This window comes from Gracilinanus agilis, chromosome 4, assembly GCF_016433145.1.
Source record: "Gracilinanus agilis isolate LMUSP501 chromosome 4, AgileGrace, whole genome shotgun sequence".
Lineage (NCBI taxonomy): Eukaryota > Metazoa > Chordata > Mammalia > Didelphimorphia > Didelphidae > Gracilinanus > Gracilinanus agilis.
This window is the reverse complement of record NC_058133.1, coordinates 383,957,897-383,979,242: the sequence shown is the minus strand read 5'-3', so window position 1 is coordinate 383,979,242 and position 21,346 is coordinate 383,957,897. Positions and strand designations below refer to the sequence as shown.

Here is a 21,346-nt window from a genome sequence, read left to right as displayed (position 1 = left end):
CACCCAGAGATAGTCTTCTGAACAGTGGCTTTGCAATAAAGAGAAATCAATTACTATTAGAGTGGCACTGTAGGTTAAAGGCATTACAGGTTCACGCTCAGTTTTGTAGCCAGGAAATGGTGCTTAGCTGTGAATCAGGACTGATGCAAAAGATGGATGAGACAGAGTTCAAGGAGCAGTAATGTGAGGGTCCAGCACTATCATTCCAAGCTGTCTCAGCAGTGTGATGGATGATTTGGTGGCAAGAAGTAATACTGCAAGATGATGAAAGATTCATCTCCAGATCTTGAGCCATGGCCCACCGTCTACCTGTTGGTACTCTAGTGGCATAATGATTCCTGATTTGTCATGAAGAGCTAAATTACTATACTTAAGCAGACAAACTGGTATACTGAATTTAGCAACCCAGATTTTTGGCAGCTGCTAAAGAAGCAAGTAGCATATCAAACACTCCTGCACATTGTAAATTTAATTACCTTATATTTATGCATAGTAGTTGTTGACAGGTTCTTGTAAGCCATGCTAATATGGTAGGTAATTTGTTACCTCCAGAAATCACTTTCCATGTGTCTTCTGATCATTATCATGAAACATGATAAATGATCTCACCCATGAGGTGTAAATGAAAATGAAATGGATAATTGGATTCTATGTCTAAATTGTGGCTGGAATGGTTGCTGCAATTATAATTGAATTTATCTCATTAAAAATATGCTTTGCACTCTATTCGTGACCTTTAATAATGTTGGTTATGGTATGCTTTGAGAACAGTGGGTTTTTTTTAAGAGATGGCAAGACTTGTGTTTTTAGAAAGGTTTTCACCTCTTTTCGCTATCCCCACCCCCTCATCGCTTGCATTGTAAATGCCTTGTTCACTTACAGTTGATTTATACTAATTGATACTTATAATACCTCTGACTAGGGATGACATAGACTGTGCTACTAAAAATCATAGACTCAGAAGACAGTGCAAAATATAACAAAATATGTTTTAAAAAATAAATGATCACCAATAGAATATGTCACTTTGGTGAATAAAAAGGGTACATTTTTTTGGGGTGGTTACTTCTTATTAATCTATTTTCATATATTGCCAATGAAGTCCAGACACATAATTACAATTTCATTTTACTTTTTGCATTATCAGTGACTCATCAACTTTGAAAGCATGAAGCAAAAGACTTAGATTCAGCCCCTCCATTATTAAATTAAGAATTTAACCTGGTAATCCCTTCATTTACTACCCAAAGATTCTTCAAAATAAACATAATTTAAAGGAACGTCACTTCTTTCCTTCTAAAACCACTACACTTGCAGATTTCTGTTTCTGTTGCTATTATTCTACCGATTACCCAGATTTGTATCTACAGCATGAACATTTGTGTCTTCCTTTCCCTCATCTCCTTTAACCAATTGTCGAGTTCTACCAATTGTAGCTCTATCTTATGTCTGAAACTGTCATCTTAGTCGCCTAACCACAACCCTAGTTTAAGCCAATATCCTCCATTTTCTGATCTTCTGGAATAGTCTCCTTTCCTCAAGACTCTTCATCAATTCATCCTCCATATAATTAACAAAATATCTTCTTTCGATGCCTTTCCCTTTTCCCCCAGTTAGTGTCTCACTTCTGAAATTATTTTGTTTTTATTGTGAGTTTGCCCCAGATTTTGTTTATGCATGAATATCTTGTATTCTGAAATAAACTGTAAGCTCCTTGAGGGAAAGGAACAGGTGCAATTTTTTTGTGTGTGTTCCCAGTAGTTAAAACAATGTCTAGCATAGAGTGGGCATTTAATAAGTGCTTGAGGATCATTAATTGATCAAGTGACAAATCTGATTATATCATTTCCATAATCAGAAATTGTTAGGTGTCTACCTAGCATGAAATGTAAATTCTTCCATTTCTCATTTAACATAACATACCATTTGGTTCTCATCAATTTTATTGTCTTTATTCACCAATATTCTCTTTTCTGAACTTTCCTTTCCCACCAGAATGATCTAGGAGCTGTTACTCAAACTTGATAACTCATCTCCTACTCCTACATGTTCAGACAGTTTGTACTTCCATTCCTCAGATATATTTTCTTCTCAGTCAGTTTTCAGAATCTTCATCAGCCTTTAAGGTTAAATTCAGGCTTACTTTTTGCAAAGCAAATTTCTATTCATTTACAGTCCCTACTTGTTGATGCTTCCTCACTCTTATACTATGTGCCTCTCTAATACAGTTTCCTTTTATTATATTTATCTATGAGATGCCACCTTGCTTAGTGGTTAGAGAACCATTTTCAGAGTTCAGTTTTGGATTCAAGTTATCCTCCAGTTGTGTGAGCCTGGCAGTTTATTCAATGCCCATAGCAAACCTCTAAGACTATGAAATTGTAGATTGTAGTCATGAATTGATAAAGAGTTTCTCCACTGGGAAACCCTCATAAAAATAAAATCATGCTTCTCATTTTTAAAAAAATCCTCTTCTGTACATATGTTAAATCCTTCTTTTCCCTCTCTCCTCTGAAATATGAGCTCCTTGGGGCCAAGGACTACTTAATCTTTGTTCCTATCTCCAGTGTTTAGCACAATATTTTATGTATAGAAAATCTTTAATAAAAACTTTTTCAATAGAATTAATTTGAACCATACATTTTATTCTGGTTACAAATATACAAATAAGCATGAAGTACCTTTTGTTCTTAAAAATGTTTCTTTTTATTGAATTTTGTTGATATTGGGAAAAAATACTTTCTAAAAGATTGCAAAGAAATGCTTCAGTTAGGGTATAGACTATTACCTTCTTGAATTTTTATAGGTGCCCTGACACTTATCAACATCATTATTATGTTGGGATATTATATCTCTTTATGCTTTGAGGGAAATCTTTACCTTAAACTTACATTAGGCTGATACACTTTTTCTTTGTTTTCATTACTCATTCTTGGCTTCATATTCATATTCAAGTGTGTTTGCAGATAGATACACATATTTCTTTATATATTTCAGAGAGTCATATATACATATGTGTATATATCTCTGATGTGTACACACATATACATATACATACATATATATGTATATATGTGTGTGTATACACAAATATGAGCAGTTAGTTTGGGAATGGCATTGGTCTTAGAATCAGGAAGACTCTTTTTCATGACTTCAGATCTAGCCTTAGACATTTTGCAGCTGTGTAATTCTAGACAAGTCATTTAACTCTGTTTGTCTCAGTTCTTTATTGATAAAATAAGCTGGAGAAGGAAATAGCAAACTACTCCTGTACCTTTGTGAAGGAAACCCCAATGGGATCATGGAGAGGAGATGTTACTGAAACACACACACACACAGAGGGGTGTGTGTGTGTAAACAAAGATATATATTTAAATAGAAACAAACATATATTCATGTATCTCTTCATAGCATATCTATATCTATGTGTATGTTTATGTATGTTTGAAGTTTTATTAAAAAGCATTGCCATGAATATCATCTCACTGTCTTCCTTTCATGTGAGAATTCTCAGCTCTTTCTTTTAGTCTCTTCTTGTAAAAAAAGAATCCTAAGTAATTCACACAGATCAGTCATTTTAAACCAACCATTTTCTCTTTTCATGCTAAAACTACCCCTAAAACATGGCTCTATATATGTGTTATATCCTCACTGCCCTTCCTAACCCTACAGTCGTCATCTGATGTGAATTGAAAACATACACCAATGTACATACTCAACTCACTCAAAAGCTCTGGCCTTATATATGCTCCAATGATACAGTGGTTACCCAATAGCTAATTATAGACCATATTTTCTCATTAAGTTTGTTTCTGAAAATGAATGGAGTCCTATTCAATGTCCTAGTTCTCTAACTGATCATCTCTTATCATTCCAAAGATATTAAAGAAACACATGCAATATATATTGGTTATTCCTCACCCCATAACTAGCCAATCTTTCTTGCTTGTCACTTCCTTGATAATATCCTTTCTATTATAACTCTCGATTTCCTTTTTTTGTAAAGTATATAGCCTGGCTACTTTGTCCATTTATCTCTCTATTTTACTTTAGATGATTTTCTATTTTAATTTCCTTGATGACCAATATTATATAATTTGGAACTTTAGGAAAAAATTACTGAAAAATATTTATAGTTTTGGATAAGCCTTTGTTTCATGAAAAATTTTTGTGGTCATTAAAATAATACCATGGTTTCACGAATGCAATTTAGCTATGCAATCTCCAGGCTGGTACCTGGAAGGAGTAGAATAGTTGTTAGCATTCCTGGGTTCAATCATGAACTCATTACTCATGTGACCTTGAACAAAGCCATTTGACCTCTCAGAACCTTGGTTTTCTCAGTTGTCAAAAGTAGGGCATTGGACCACATAATATCTGGGGCAAATGCACACATATGCTGCATTTCCTATTTATCCAAATGGCATATTGTAATATAGTCTTTATGAACTATACATTCTTCTTCCATTTGGTATATCCTGGACAAGGAAACATGAAAAAAAATAACTTGTAGTGCTTTTGGTTACCTTAAGAGGCATCCTGCTTTTTGCTTGCCATTTAATATGTGTGTGTGTGTGTGTGTGTGTGTGTGTGTGAGAGAGAGAGAGAGAGTGTGTGAGAGAGACAGACAGACAGACAGACAGACAGACACAGAGACAGAGAGATCGCGAGATCACTATTTGCATAGTACTCCTTAACAAATGTTTTGAATTTTTACAATATTTTTATAAATAATTTTTCTTTTTAAAATCATATTTTAAGTAGAATAATATAGTTTTAAGTATAGTGTTTCCTCACCAAAGAAGTATTTATAGGCACATCTGATTTTACTATTATTTTGCCTTACAAGTACAAATGATACCTCTGTCATAATAATAACATTAATAAAACATTATAAAACACCACTTCCAAGTATCCAAACTTCTCAGAGCTGCATAAAAATTGAGATAGGATCCATATAGTTAATACAGTGCCTCTATGTCATATTTCTCCCCATTTCTTTTCCCACTGCTATTACTCTAGTCTTAGCCTGTATTATAATTCATTTGTACTATTCTAGAAACCTTGTAATATATCTTCCTTCCCACATTGCCAAATTTCTACTTTATGCAGGGGCCTTGTCATGTCACTCCTGTGCTAGTCCTTAAAGTGTATCTTTTGTCTACATAGCAAAATTCCAAATTGCTCTGAAACTCATTCAAGGCTCTCCACAACCTGATAATATGTCATATTTCTACTCTTTTACCATATATCCTTTCTCTACATAATAATGATAATAGCATCCATATAAGTAGCAGTTTACAAACCACTTTGTTTACAACAGTTCTGTGATACAGATATTCCAAAAATAATTATTCTCTATTTTGTCAACAAGGAAACAAAACTCTGCAAGCTTGTGGCTTACCTAGGATCGCATAACTCATAATGTTCAGATTTGAATCATGACTTAAATTTATATTTGCTAATGTGTCTAGCTTTCATTGCGCCACACCACCTTTCTCTGTAGTCAATCAAAGATCAAGGTCAAGCAAAATAAGATGAATTTTTGTATCCTCCATGTGCCCAACTGTTTCCCAAGTCCACACCTTTCTTTGCCTATTGAATCATTTTTCATCCTATTCCTCTATGAAACTTTCCTTGGCTGCCAAGGTGAAGGTTGATTCTATTCTCAGACTTCATATGTGTAATTTTGTCAGTGTTTTACTTATGCTCTTATCTTGTTCCCTTTTTTGATAATGCACTACTTCTTCATTTTCTTCTATCTCTTTAAATTTCCTAGTTTTCTTCAAAATTCAGCCCAAGTTACCATGTATTAAAAATATTTTTCTTAGACCCTTCCCCAAGTACTTATGTTCATAACCCCACAGCTCCTTATATTTAGTTAATTAGTATTAATTTTGGGGGGTTCATTTATATGAGTTTTTATTATCTTTCATTCCCATTACTTTGACCATTAAACAATTAAAAAAGGAAAAGAAAATCCTCATTTTATGTGTATTATCCAGAAAAATTAATTTCAAAATTATCCACACCAAAAATTTATATCACACTCTGCATTTTATGTCCTTCATATCTATATACAAATAGCAAATCATATATGTTATTTTTAGGCCTCTGGATTTGTGCCTTATACATTGCATTGACCAGAGTTCTTAAATTTTTTTAAATTATTTTTCTTATAAAGGAAAAGAGTATATATTGTTGTCAGTGTATATGATACTTTCATTGGTCTGCTTACTTCAATCTTCATCATTTCAAAAAGATTTTTTCTGTCTCCTCAGCAACTGTCCATTTCATGATTTCTCATGGTACAGTATTATTACATGATATTCTAAAATTTGTTTAGCTATTCTCTAGTAGTTGAGTATCCCCTTAGTTTCTAATTTTTAACTATTATGAGTTCCTCTGTATACTTTTGTACATAAAGGTCTTTCCCTCTTTCTTTAATTTCTTCACAGTTTTTGAATATATTTTTTATTTTATTGATTTTTTTGGTATTATGTACACATTCCATTTGAACACATAATCCTTCCATTTAGAATGTAATTACTATGAAGATGAAGTTTTTTTTCTCCTTCTGTATCCTGAGCAGCTACCACAGTTTGGGACACATATTTGTTTTTTTTTTAATTGTTTATTAATGGATAGATAAAACATTTTGTATTGTAGTTATTTTTCTATGTTTCTATTGGACTATATATTACCTAAGGACAGCATTGTGTCATATCAAAACATTTTTATTTCTCATCTCACCCAGTTCAATATTTCTTCATAGAGTCTAAAATACTTAATGACTTTAAAAAGACAGCTAAGTTCTTAGTGGCCTATTCTTACTGTAAAAGTATAATTAATAGATAATAACTTAAACTAAGTCAATATAACTTGTTCCTAATTTGAATTTAACCACTGAAGGATCTAGAAAGACAAGCAGATAGGTAGCTTTTTGCAAGTTTGAATTTTTGTAATAGTCGTTTTTGGTTCAAAGTCTATTAATGTTTTCCTCATGAGCCTCTCATCTAACTTTAGTACAGTTGGAAACACTTTCATTTTATACTTAAGATGACTTTCTGCACATTATAAAATGTTGATTGTTCAGTCATTTTTCTGTTATATCTGACTCTTCATTTGTTTTTTCTTGGCAAAGTTAGTTAGAGTTGTTGGCCATATCCTTATTTAGCTCATTTTATAGAGGAGGAAACTGAGGTAAACAACATTGAGTGACTTACCCAGGGTTACACAGCTAGTACATTTCTAAGGCTAAATTTGAACTCACTGAGATGAGTCTTATTGACTCCACGCTTAGCACTCTATCCACTGAGCCACTCGACTGCCCTTTATGAAACAGCAGGTTAACAATGTTTTCTTTTGAGCAATCATTCATATTAACTGAAAGTCAATTTTTGAGCCATATTTATTTTTGCTAGTTATATTCACAGTGATGAATTCCTTTACTTTACTATTTGTCACACCAGTCATAAAGTAGGAATGATAATACTAAGCTATCTTCGAGCAAAAATGTTAGGTGAATGTATAATAGAAATGCAGTTAAACATGCAAGGAACACAGAAATTGTTTTTGTCATTAACATGTTGAAATATAGACATTGGGAAGAGCGGCCAAGTTAGGAGAAAAATAACAATCCTTGAAACAGAAGTTGGTAGTAGATGTTGCTCAACAGCAGTTCCCACAGAGAAGAATCTGCTTCCTTCAGTACATCTGTGTGATATCTTGGAAGTCCTATGGCCCTGGCCAAGGAATATTGGGCTTTTTGTCAGAGTACCTGGACCTAACCCCATTTCTATTACTGAAAGCCTACTGTATATCTTTGGGTGAAGCTTTTCATCTTTCTCTGAATCTTTGTTTCCTCATGTGTAAAATGAGTGGATTTGACTAAATGATTGCTTAGATCTTTTCAAATGGCAAACACTAGAAACATGACTGAAATTGAACCTAGCATTTTGGGAACTATCCATTCAAATCAATTTTTAAAGAACATTTCTTCTAAAGTATGACATTATACATAATACAACAGGAAATCTTTTAAAAGTCTTAAATTATTTATCCCATTTTAACATTTTGATTGTTTTCTTTCCTTTGTGGTATGACCAGTAATGGAAATAAAAGTGTAGCTCAATGTCTGCAAGTCCTATGGAAGTTTACAGCTGAGACCAAAAAATTTTATGTTGAAAAATGTCAATAACTAAATCAATTGGTTAGAGGTATACTCTGTTATTATTGCCTGATAACTTCTAAAGTATGTGAACACATATGTTTTATTGATGGCCTTAGCTGTAGGAAAAAATCCAATAATAATTATTTCTAAAACAGTTTCAATGGACATCAAATGTTTCCATTTAAAGCAGTTTGTATATTTTTTAATATAAACCCAAGAAAGATATTTGACTCTTTTTCCCCCTGAATGCCAAAGATAAAATAAAAATTATATATCATTCCGTCATATTCAATTAGGCAAGCATGCATAAAATATCAACTACAAATGGAGTACTATGTTAAACTTCAGGCGTCCAGTGGTCGCAGGTAAATATTAGATATCAGATAATTTTTAATTCCCCGCCTTCTCTGGGCTTTATAGTATAACACTGGGAGTGATGGTTACATATATTTTATTTAAAAATCAATGAACTTCCTAACATTCGGCACTAATAATAATAAAAATACTCTGATAGTGCATTAGAGAATGTAGCCTGCTCTGTTAGATCTGGAGAGAGAAGACCATCATTGATTGGGAGGATCACAAGTTTTAACGAAATAGACATTTAAGTTTTGTTTTAAAAGACGAGATTGCAAATCATTGAGATGGGACAGTGGTGGGGAAAAGAATGGAGTAGACAAGTGAGACATAGGTATTGGGCAATAGTATGTACATGCTGTTCCTACCCTCATATTCTCATAGGGAAAGGGTGAGTCTACTTTGGATAGAATATGTGGCAGGAGCAATCGGAAAGAAAACTGCAAAGTCAGATTTGTGAAAGTTCTCCTTAAATACTTCCTTTGGATTACTGTGTTTTACTAAATTCAGAAATGATCAGGGAATAGAATAGTGTCATGAATAATTAAAAATTGTTTCTTATCTTTTTTCAGTTAGCAAAGGCATACTTAATCAGTTTGTGTTGTTTGTGGGTAACGATACAGACTGAGACTTGGGGGAAATAGAAAACGCACACTGGCTTTGCAAAGTCCCATGGCTTAACTTCACATCCTATGACTATTACTTGGCTGTGTGGTGTTGGTCAAGTCACTAACCCTCTCTGGATCTGTGACAAATTAGGGGTTTGATTTGATGACTTCTTAAAACACTTTCCTTCCATAAGTTTTTCATACAAAGAACTTCAGTTGAATTGAGAATTGTGGTTGCTTAATCATCAAGAAGGTTGGCAAGCTTTCCTAATGTCATTTTTGCTCATCCCAATGCTGGACTAAGTCAACTGACAATGGCAAAATCAATTTCCGGGGTTATACAAACTGTGGAGAGTTTTAGATGATGCACTAAGGAGTTTATCCTGTGCCACAGTTCCTTTGTGTGCTATTCTTGTAAATCTTCTACTTATTTTCTTCCGTGGGGACGTGCATTTCAAAATAATCCATCCAAATCGAGATCTCTCATGGTAATTTCCATCTAACAGATAAAAGTTTGCCAGACCCTATTAGTCTCATATAAATTGTGATAGTCACTTAAATGGAATGACTCACTCTATTTTCCTTTACTAATTGAAGAAATTTGTTTTATAATTGCTGACAATTATATAATCTCACTTACAGCTTTGTTATTTTTTTGAAATAAGTATTTCAATATTATAGTGCCAGATTAACTCAAGAGAATGGGTAGGCTAATGAAAATGTGTGTGGGTGGTCCTTGTTAGTATTTGGGGGAGTTTTTTGCATAAGGAAAATCAGCTTTTTTGTAATTATCTTCTAGACAAATAGAAGAAGCATGAAGGAGCAAGTTGTACCATATTGTCTTAACAGGGTATAAACAAAGATCATTCATAAAAATTTCATAAGTACCTTTTTTGAAATAAAAAGGACGTAGTATATAAAGGTAGAGCCAACTTTTTAAACTGTTAGTAATAGAGGAAAGGAAACAGCACTGTGAATAATAGGATCAGATTACTGCTCTCCTTATTTAGCAGAAAGAGAGAGTGTGTGTGTGTGTGTGTGTGTGTGTGTGTGTGTGTGTGTGTGTGTGTGTTTTCTGGCAGGTTGTGTATCTTGAATAATTTTAGATAATGGGGTAAGGATACTGGGTATTTGCTGAAATTAGTGGTGAAATTATTTAAGTTACAAAAAGATATTCAGGATTTCAGACTGCCCATAGATAATTCAAAGAAAGTTGTAGATTTACCTTAAATATTTGTAATAGGCACATCTTTGTTATACTATTATGAACTACTATGAAAACAGGGGAAAAAAGGTGACTGTGACAATGATTTATTTGGTTAAAATCAGAAGTGAAGAAAGTTATTCCACTGGGACATAAAACATTTGCTTGAATTTTTCACCACAATCTTAAGAATTCTTCATGTAAATTAAAAGAGGAAACTAGAAGGCACTGTGAACAGAGTGCTGGATTTGGAGTCAGGAATACATTAGTTCAGATCCTTATTCAGCCACTTCACTTTGGACAAGTCACTTAACCTCTGTCTATCTCTATTTCCAAATGTGTAAAAAAGTGATAATAAGATTTACCTTTCTGAGTTGTGAGTATACAATGATATAACATTTGTGAATCTCTTTGAACACCTTCAAATACCATATAAATGCTTGTTGTTCTTTTTAGGCATGGCGGTTTTTGTTTTAGGCTTTTTTAGACTTGAGTGGCAAAACCAATAACCTACTCTTTTACTGGATTTACCTTTACATCTAACCTTTTTAAAATCTATATAAGGTCATTTAAAGAATCAATAAGATTACTACAAATGACTTACTTCATTTCTAAAATGAAATATAGGCATTTCTTCTATAATTTTGGTATATGTATACCCTGAAAGCACCTGTATAGAAAATCTTTGAATAAAACCCACAGAGCTTATGACAAAAATGTGGCTAGGGGCTTAACTAGTGCTAAAAATTTTATCTGTGACACACAAAAAATAGCCACCTAATAAAATAATGATTTCATATTTTTTTTACCTATTAAGAAATACATAAATACTACAATAAGTGATGACAATGTCTTCAGCTTGTTCCCCAGGCTGCTTGAATAAATTGAGCAGGCTATTCAGGGCCATAATGGAAGAGGGGATAGGTTTGGGATACAGACCAACCCACTTTATCTCAAGAGAGCATACTGTAACTAGAAAATACTACATATATATATGTATGTATATATATAGCACTTGAACCTGATAAAGACCTGAAGTTTACGGTTTACTTTTAGAAGTGGTTGTCTGAAGAGCTGCAGATTGTGAGTTATTGTAATTTGATGGCTGTATCACACAGAAGAAATTATGCAGAAACAAATTCAAAATTCAAGTTAGGCTCAAAATGTTACCTAATATATTGCATTGGAACAAGTTCACATTTTTCCAAACACATGTTATAGCAGAGCTGATCGTATCTACTTTTATATGTAATTGTATATCCAGGTTTTTAATGAGTTAGGCACACTTAAAATGTTATAGGCCCTAAAAGTGTCATGACACACATACTGTCAACTAATATCTAAATCATTTTATTTATTTTTTTTTGCAGCCTCTTTTCTAATCAATTAGAGATTATTGGGAGCAGCTCGTTGGCCTCAGACAGGTAGTCCAAGGCTCAAATGTGACCTCCAACGCTCCCTAGCTGTGTAACCTTGGGAAGTCACTTAATCCCAGTTTACCAGCCCTTACCCCTCTTTTGCCTCAAAACCAATACTTGGTATTGCTTCTAAAACCAAAGATTTGGGATTAACAAAAAGATTATTGGTCAAAACCTTACCTTTAGCATAATGTGAGGAAAACCCCATGAGAATAGCAGGATAGATACTCCTTCCTTTATCTACTTTTTCTAATCACTTTTATGATTAGTTATCATAAGCGAGTCCATTAGATATTATTTCATTCACACATATAAATATTTCAAGTGCTTATAAAGTTGATATGAGAATTTTCATGCATCAGGTTCTCTCTCTCCATTAACTCCTGATTCATTCACAGTGGTACCATGACTCTCATTCATTATCCTACATGGAGGTCACAGTTTTGTGCTATATGGTACTCATGTAGGCTTATGTAAAGTCATGGATTATTCTGAGAAATTCATTGTTCCCTGAATCAATTACTATATACATGCTGGGTAGCTGGAGACTCTTATTTTTGGTGAAAGGGAACATATATCTAATTGTTTACTGAGATACTGTACATATACTATCCTATATTTGAGAAGTCTGAACTTGGATTTCAGAGAATTTCATCTTTTCAAATGTTCCTCAAATATTGGACTAATCCTGTTTATTGTCCTTTCTGACAAAAAATGATATGATGAGCCCTAGTGTTTCTTTATGATAAGGTTAACATGTGAAGGTTTCCAAATCAAGGCTAATAAATTGACACGATAAGGCACATCATGTGAAGTTCCAAATTTAGAATCAGAAATAGCTGAAATAAATCTTTCCAATTTCATCATTTGGGCTGGTAAAGTGCCATGTCACAAAATAGTTATACTCAAAGTTTCATAGAACTTGCTTCTCATTGTTTTTTTTAAATTTCCACATTGGAATCCACAGGCATGGAGTCAGGAAGATCTGAGTTCAAATCAGGGCTCAGATAATTACTAGCAATGTGAACCTTAGGGAAGTCACTTAAGCCTGTAGGTCTCATTTTCCTCACCAGTAAAATGAGCTAGAAAAGGAAATGGCAAACCATTCTAGTATCCTCATCAGGAAAATCCCAATTGGAGTCACAAGAATTGGGCACTACTGGAATGATTGGCAACATTTAAAATGCAACACAAAAATACTTCTCATCAAGAATATGGAACATATGTGGCTGTGCATGTGCCCATTAATCATAAATGTGTAGTACACATATTCTTAATTACTCTGATTGTAGTAAAATACCAATAAGAATTATTGCTAGGTTTGCAGATGTGACTTTTTTATATGAGCTGGATAAATCATTTTATGCCACTTGGTCACTAAGCAATTGCTTAGAAAGTGTTCTTTTGTTCCAGTCAACTAACTCCTTTAATTAAATAGTAACATTTTGTAGGTGCTGTGTATCAATGTCACAAAGAACCATTAGCTACAAGATTCAAAATGCAAAGGGCTAGCTCTTATTTTTGAAGCACTTTCACCCACAATTTTTTAAAAGCCAAAATGCCCCATTCCTCTTTTCTAAATAATATCTCCTTTTTGGAGTTCTAGTGTTAGAAAGGCAATTTAAACTGCCCTACATGAAAGCCATAGTACAGTGTTGTTTGACTCTCTGATTATGCTTATAGTTAAGTACTGGAGCTAAATTTTATTTCAAGTAATTCTTTTGACAGAAAAGGGAAAGGTAAATGCATTGAATTTGGAGAAGAGGAAAGAGTGTAGAGAAGAGTGAAAAATGAACTCTCCCCATCGGGAATAATAATAAAACCAAGTTTGATTGAACTAATTGATAGTGTATATTTTACTTATTAACTAGGGGCTTGATTATATGTATAAACTCTGTGTGTGTGTGTGTGTGTGTGTGTGTGTGTGTGTGTGTGTGTGTGTGACTTATTTTCATTTTACTGGCGAGGGTCTGGGTTTGAGTATGGTTTTCAGTACTTCCTAGATCTGTTCAATTTAATTCACAACTTTTCTGAGGCTCATTAATACTCATCTTTAGAAGATATATGCCTGTAAAGTGTTACATAAATTTAAAATATCATCAGTAAAAATATCATAATAATTTCTTCTATCTTCATGTTTGCTTTAAGTTTTTTTTTTAATTTAATGATTGGGCCTATTTAATATTTCGTTCCTTTACTGAAAAATGAGTGTCATATGAACCTGGCACAAGATATTTTTAATATTATATCATAGTCTACATTTCTTACATCTTAGAATATTGCTTGACCCAGTTATACTCAGTGCTCTATGTCACAAGCTAGATTATCTGCCTAGGGTGCAATAATCCACTGGGCCAACTACCTGCCCCCAGCGGTATACCTTCTAAGGTCAGAGAATGAAATCTTTTCATTTTGATTCCTTTAACATTGCTTGGGAACACATTATATACATTGTTTAAAAATATCAGGCCAAAATCTCCCAGTGATCATCTTTACATGCCTCTATATTGTCTCTGTATAAATTATACAAATAATAATGGATTTATTTTATTTTGTAGTTTCCATAGGTGTATTAAACCTAAAGAATCAACAAAAGACATATGCAGAATATTCAAATTTGCAATAATAGCAATATTTGAGATGCAAATTGTTATTGTTTTCATTAATAGCAATATTTAAGATTCAAATGAAGTTCTTATCTTCATTAATGTTACTCTCTAGACCTGTGCATTCCAGTGTATCCTTTAGAATGCCTAAGTTGTGTTTTCCATCTATTCCAACCTTGTTTCCATAGCTGATGTCTTCCCAGATTTGCAGACTTTGTTACCTGGTTAATGAAAAACTATGAGGAGTGAAAAAAGAACTAAAAAAGCATTTTGAAAAGTAGGAATATTAGGCCAGTGAATTTTTACCAAAAGATGAGTGAAATATACAGATTTAGAATGGAAAAAAAATCTTCATCAAACAGTTTGAGGGAGACCTGCTAAACAGAAGGTCATAAAAAAGGACCTACGGATATTTCACAATTAAAATAATTAAGTGAGGCAAAAGCAAGTTGTATCTGCCAAAGTTAACATCCAGAACTTTTCATATAATTATTATGATCAATCAAAGGATATGTTATTCCCATTGTATTCTGTACTTATCATTTCATATCTGAATTACTGTGTTTTAGTTCTGAGTCATATTTGAAGAGAGACATTTATAAACTAAACCTAACCTTGGACAGGACAAGGGTTTTGTTTATTATTTATTTGTTGGGTTTTATGTTTGTTTTTTGTAGGGTTGTGGAAAGGTAATAAAATGGTCTTTCATGAGAGATTATTTCAATGACATGCAATTAATGTGTGAATGAGTATAATGCTCATTTTTGCTGCTCTAAAGAACTATATTTTCATTATCTTAAGAACTTTTTATCAATCAAATATTGGTCTAATCTAAATATTTGATAAAACAATTCAGAATGGTATTAAGAAAGTGATCAAACTGCCCCTACTCGTTAATTCTGAGATAGTTCTGATACACATATCCCCTAAAATGATCAAAGATAGAACAACAGGTCCAATATACACTGAAATGTTTATAGCTATATTTTATAGTCATAAAAAAGTAGATATCTTTAAATTTAGGAATTGCCAAATAAATTAAGGTACATGAATGTGATGGAAAATCTGTATGATACTAAATAACACTATGAAGAATAAGACATGGTGTGGGTATATTTCAATGAATTGATAACAGAATTTTAAATAATATCCAGGTAAAACTTTATACAAAATGACTATAATTTTATTGGTAAGAACAATAAATCACACCAATAACGATGACAAGAAAAATAGAATGTGAATGCTATGTAATGACCACAATTGAAATGAACTTTATCATCAGCCATTTTAGACCTGACTACTTGACTGTATTCAACAAATAAAATCTAAAATGCCAAATCAAAGCCTTGTTGATGATTAGAATTATGTAACTGAAAATTGGTCTCATGTAAATTCTGCATTGGATTAACATCTATAGTTCATATGAGTAACTTTTTTTTTTATCATCTTATTATATGTATTTCTTTTTACTATATATAGGAACTGGTGACCTAAACTCTAATAAACATTTAGAATTATAATAATGCTAACATAAAACCGCATTTTTTCAGTTTATATAGTTTTTGTTCTTTATTTTATTTGAACAAATAAGGAATAATTATTAAAAATAATTATTCATCACCCACCAAAAACTCACTTAATGGCTCATTGTTAACAACCTTTCTATAATCATTCCAAATATCCAAATCCTATTAATTCTGCGTAATCATGAACAGCTAGGTATCATAGTATATAGAGTATCATGTTTGGATTCAGGAAGACTCACCTTCCTGCATATACATTTAACCTCAGCCAGTTACTAGCAGTATGACCCTGAGCAAGTCATTTAATTCTATTTGCCACAGTTTCCTCCTCTGTTCAATGAACCAGAGAAAGAAATGACAAACTACTGCAGTATCTCTGAATGAAGAGTTGGATATGAAAGAAAAACAACTGACTACCACCACCAGATCATCTTCATATTTTTGGTTCTCTTCTCGCAGGTCTTAGTTGGGTTCCCTAGAACAGACCTTCATTACTATGCAATTAGACTCTTGTAGTAGTGTTCCAAAAGAACTTCTTGCTTTCTAGTTTTGACCCCTCCAGTTAAATCTTCACCCTATCACCAGATTGATTCATAGATTTAGTCATTTTACTCCTCTTCTCAGAATCTTTCAGTAACATCCTAGTATGTAAGAAATATCATTTAAGTACACCTTAGGAGTCAAGGCTCTCCTCAACATGGTACCTTTTTAACTTGACAAATTTTGCTACCCTACTACCACCTTCCACATATTTTATATTCTAACAAGACAGGTCTATTTTCTCTGTAAGTGGCCGTCTTTTAAGTTACAGTTCAGCAGCAAACTTCTTCCAAAGAGCCTTCTTGAATAATTAAATAAATAATTGCTCTTTCCTCCTCAAATCTTGAAGAGCCAGACTTGTCTTATATACTTCCTATTATACATATTTGTATATATATTTATTACTCCTTGACATATCCCCTTCTCAACATCATACTTCATATATAAGCTCAGTGAGGAGTTATGTTTCAGCTTAACTGTATTTATATTTCTGCCCAAATCTACCATAGTTTTCTGTACATAGTTGTTGCCTAATATGTTTGAGTTGAATTCAAAGGAATTTCTTAGGAACTGGGAATAGATGGAATTTTTCTTTAGTATTTCAGTGAAAGGGGGAAGGAAAGAGAAAGGAATAAAAGTATTTCTTGAGTGCGTTGTAAGTGCCAGGCCCTGTGTGAAGTTTTTAAGAAATATTATCCAATTTAATCTTAATAACAAACCTTTGAAATAGTAATATTAACTATTATTGTAACTATTTTAGAGTAGAATTATATGAAAGAATACAAAGGTTAATCGAGTTGGTGAGGCTTATTAAATTTCAAAAATTGTTAAGTGACACAACCATTGAGAGTCAGAGGATGGGTATGAACTCAAGTCGTCTTGATAGTAACCCCAACTCTCTATCCACTGCACTACATACCTATTTTCAGAATTAATAGTATGTGTTGATACTCCTCATACAATACTATGATTAATTTGAGAATGCCTTTTCCAAAGGTCCCATTGATAGATTTTGTATTTATACCTTTAAGCGAATGATAATATTTGATATTAGATGAAGAAGGAAAGGGTTTATTATGGTGATCAAACAGTTGTTTGGGGGTAGGGAAACTGCTATCATCGGCATCCTAAAATATATTCCTGCCTCTTTATATGACTTCTTTTTGGCCTTGAGGCTTCTCTTTCTGCTTTTTCATTTGGTAATTCATTTATATTTGCTGATGTGAAACAAAATTTGAAGTTGTAAAAAAATTGAAAATGTAAATAATTAGATTAGAGTTCATAATATTTTTACTTTAAGTTATATTTTAATAATTCAAAATTTCAAAATAAATAATACAGTTTAAAATTATAATTAGGAATTTTATTATATACTTGGTTATATAATAATTTTCAGTCATTAAATGAAAGTTATTTGGTTAATATCCCGAAAAGGTTAACTGGTATACTAGAATTGTATACTTTAGTTTAAACCAAGTATACTGTTGGGATTTGGGTAACACCATACCTCTGAGTTTGATAGTGTTTTCTGTTATGAAGAATATTAATAATGCTGCAGAACAATTACTTGTTCATTTGCTAGCTGATTAAAATGCATGCATAATTTATTGTAATGAATAGAGATTTTATAAATAAGATTCCTTGTCCTCCAGGGCCTAAAAACAAAATACATATGCTAATATATGACTACTCTTTACCTCCAACATAAAAAATTTAATATGCAGTGGTATATTAGTCTCATTAATGCTAAGTTTTACTCGTTATAATCATGTTGTTCATCAAAGTATAAGCTTTTTAGCAGCACTCTAAAATGCCATAGTTCAGATTTGAAACTATTTCTCTGATTTTTTGGTTTTCTCTTTAAGTTTGGATGACCATTTAAAATGTGCATTCAGATGGTGTGTTCATCAAGGCAATTATTTTCAGGAAGAATTGATTCAGCATAGGATCTCAATGAATTAACAAATGTATATTTAATGTTTGTCGTCATAATAGAACACCACTAGAGATTAGCTTCCCTGTGCCTTAGTTTCTTCATTTGCCAAATGCAGGAAATGGATTCTTAGTATGTCTGGTGCAGTACATGAACTAAATAAGTGCCTTTTGGTTGAAGAGGCTTTAATGTCCCTTCTAGTTAAAACTGTGATCTTCTGTTCTATGATTGTCTACTTTTTTTTACTTCAAACAATTATCCTAAGAACTTAAAATATAGAAATCACTGCCTTCTCAGTTTTAGGAGATGTTTTAGGTTTTTTGTTGCCTTTTATTTTTGGAGTGACAGGGAGTAAAAATTTTGATAGATGAAATCTAAGATACCTTATGTGGATATTTGGTTTGGATCCGTGGTAACGGTAAAGTTTTAAAACAATAAGTTTTTATTGTTTATTACTTTACTTGAAAAATAATTTTTTTTCAATCATAGATTATGACTGATGTCTTCAAGTTGATGCTGAGCTGTAATTGTAGCTTCTCTGATAGGTTATAAGAGCTCTAGTGTGCTATGAATTTAGAATTGTTTCCTAGTTAACTTAAATTAGTCAATATATGAACCATCTGGTATGAAAACAAACTTTGTATGTAGGAGGGAACTCATTTTATTAGTAAAGTACAGATTGCTTCTTGAAATATATGTTATGTAATGTTAGTCTAGAAAGAAATTTGCAATTCTTTTCCTTCTGCTTTCATTTCCCTACAAAGTTCTGTTTGAGATTATGTATCAAAAACTTGCAGTTAGGCCCTTATTATAGCTATTCCCTTCACCACTATGACATCCCCACCTACCTAATGGAAGTGCTTAAAAACTGTAAAAAAAAAAACACAACTATACAAGATATGCAGATATGCAGCAAATCACACTACATTTATATTTATGTAATTATACCTACTACATCAACAGTAGAGATATTGTCCTAATGTTCCATTCAGTTTAACTGAAAATTTGGATAATTATTGCCATATGACAATAAGAACTCAAATTCATTGTTGTGTTAGGGGAAGAATGTTTAAGACTGTGGTTTGAGAACAGTTCCTACAGAACCAGGAAGAAGATTAGAACTTCTTAAAAAGCTGCAATTTATCATGTTTGCGTCTTCATAGTGTGAGTGAAAGAAAAGGAGAAAGGGAGGGATGTACTACCTTTTTTCAAAATAGGTCTTACATAAAAAGATACAGGATCAGAGCTTCAATAGAAGCCTGTCTGGCCATAGCATACAAATTATTTCTTCATGGCATTAGTTGGGCAACATTAAGCATTTTCCAGTATAGCATACTATTAGGTTTTACTTATATAAAGAGAACTGTTATCAACATTCTTTATTGCTAAAAGTTTTCATTTCTAAATAATGAGCTTTACCATCATGAATTATTATTCATCAGAGATATCCATTTCAAAATTTTTTCTCTATTTTGCTTTCTGTAGTCACAAATTCTGAATGTTCATTTCCTATAAAGAAGAATGGTTTTGATCTAATAAAATATGCCATTTATAATTGGTAACCATTATAGTTCCTTATCCTTTTATTTGTTTATTTATCTGTTTATTATGTTTCTCTCATGTAAGTCATATAGATAGTGGTGAGAGCTTTTGAGTATTTCATGATTGTGATATATATTATTTAATTTTATCTAATTATTTTGCATATTAATTTCTTTTAGAACCACCTCGGCCTATAGCTCCTCCCCAGCTGCTTGGTGTTGGGCCAACATATTTGTTGATTCAACTCAATGCTAATTCCATTATTGGTGATGGACCCATTATCTTGAAAGAAGTAGAGTATCGAATGACATCAGGATCTTGGACAGAAACTCATGCTGTCAATGCACCTACCTATAAACTATGGCATCTGGACCCTGATACTGAATATGAGATCCGTGTTCTACTCACAAGGCCTGGAGAAGGTGGCACAGGACTGCCAGGACCACCACTTATCACTAGAACTAAATGTGCTGGTAAGATTGAATTGCTGTTTTTCTCTATGTTAATATTGAAGGAGTCATTTTTATCAAATCTAATGAGGTTCACTTCTTTCTGTTTCTACCATTCTCACCTCTGATTTTAGCAATATCTAAAGGGATATAATTTATAATAACAAAACTTTTCTATACTTTTTATTTCAAGTAAAGTTTGGGATTACTAACTCAGCAAATTTTAGTGTCTTGGTTATATTAGCTTTCCAAGGATTTCTTTCTTTGTGAAAAAATGTTTCATTAAGGTCTTTTTATTAAGGTACACTTATTTAGTTCTTATAATATGATTTCAGGAGTTGTGTAATCTCCCCAAACCCAAACAATAATGACAAACAACTCACCTTAGTTGTTTTATGACATCCATTCTTATTATATTAATTATCTATTTATGATTTTTCTATATTGTGCATTTTTGAATTACAGAGTTAGCAAGGGTTCTTTTTGGGAATTTACATCCCCTTTGGTATCATATTCAGACTTTCTGACAGGTACAAGTTTATGTGCCATCAACAGAGAACTTATGCATGTTTTTCAACCAAAAACTGAATCTTTATCCTTGGGAATTTTTTGCCTAAAAACATGTTGCTGTATTGTGAAATCTATATTTCATATCCTATAATAAAAGAGCTACAATGGAACCAAAGCTTTTAATGTAATCCTCTTTAAAAAACTGTTGTTGATCATTCCTGATTGGCATAGAACTTTAGTATACCATGGTCAAAAGTAGATTATTTTCTCTCCAAATAGTTGTAAGTGAAATATCAATTTATACTGAAATAATATTGAAAATGGAGAATAGAAAAACACAAAAGGAAACCTTAACTGGGAAAAGAAGAATAAGAAGCAGAAAAAGAGAAGGGATTTCTGAGGAAGAGAAAGGGAAAATGAATAGTGACAGGAGGGATTCCTATGTATAAGAGAATAGTAGTTGTTTGCATTAAAAAGACAGAT

At 32.5% G+C, this 21,346-nt stretch overlaps 1 protein-coding gene across 6 annotated transcripts in view; it reads left to right on the top strand.

Annotated features, from left to right (window-relative positions):
• PTPRK (protein tyrosine phosphatase receptor type K) overlaps positions 1-21,346 on the top strand; it is a 733,127-nt gene that overhangs the window by 421,563 nt on the left and 290,218 nt on the right. For all 6 annotated transcript variants that reach the window (XM_044676955.1, XM_044676950.1, XM_044676951.1 and 3 more), the window contains exon 7: positions 20,084-20,377. In XM_044676955.1, the coding sequence (XP_044532890.1) occupies positions 20,084-20,377 (294 nt within the window). The remainder of the gene's footprint in view (positions 1-20,083; positions 20,378-21,346) is intronic.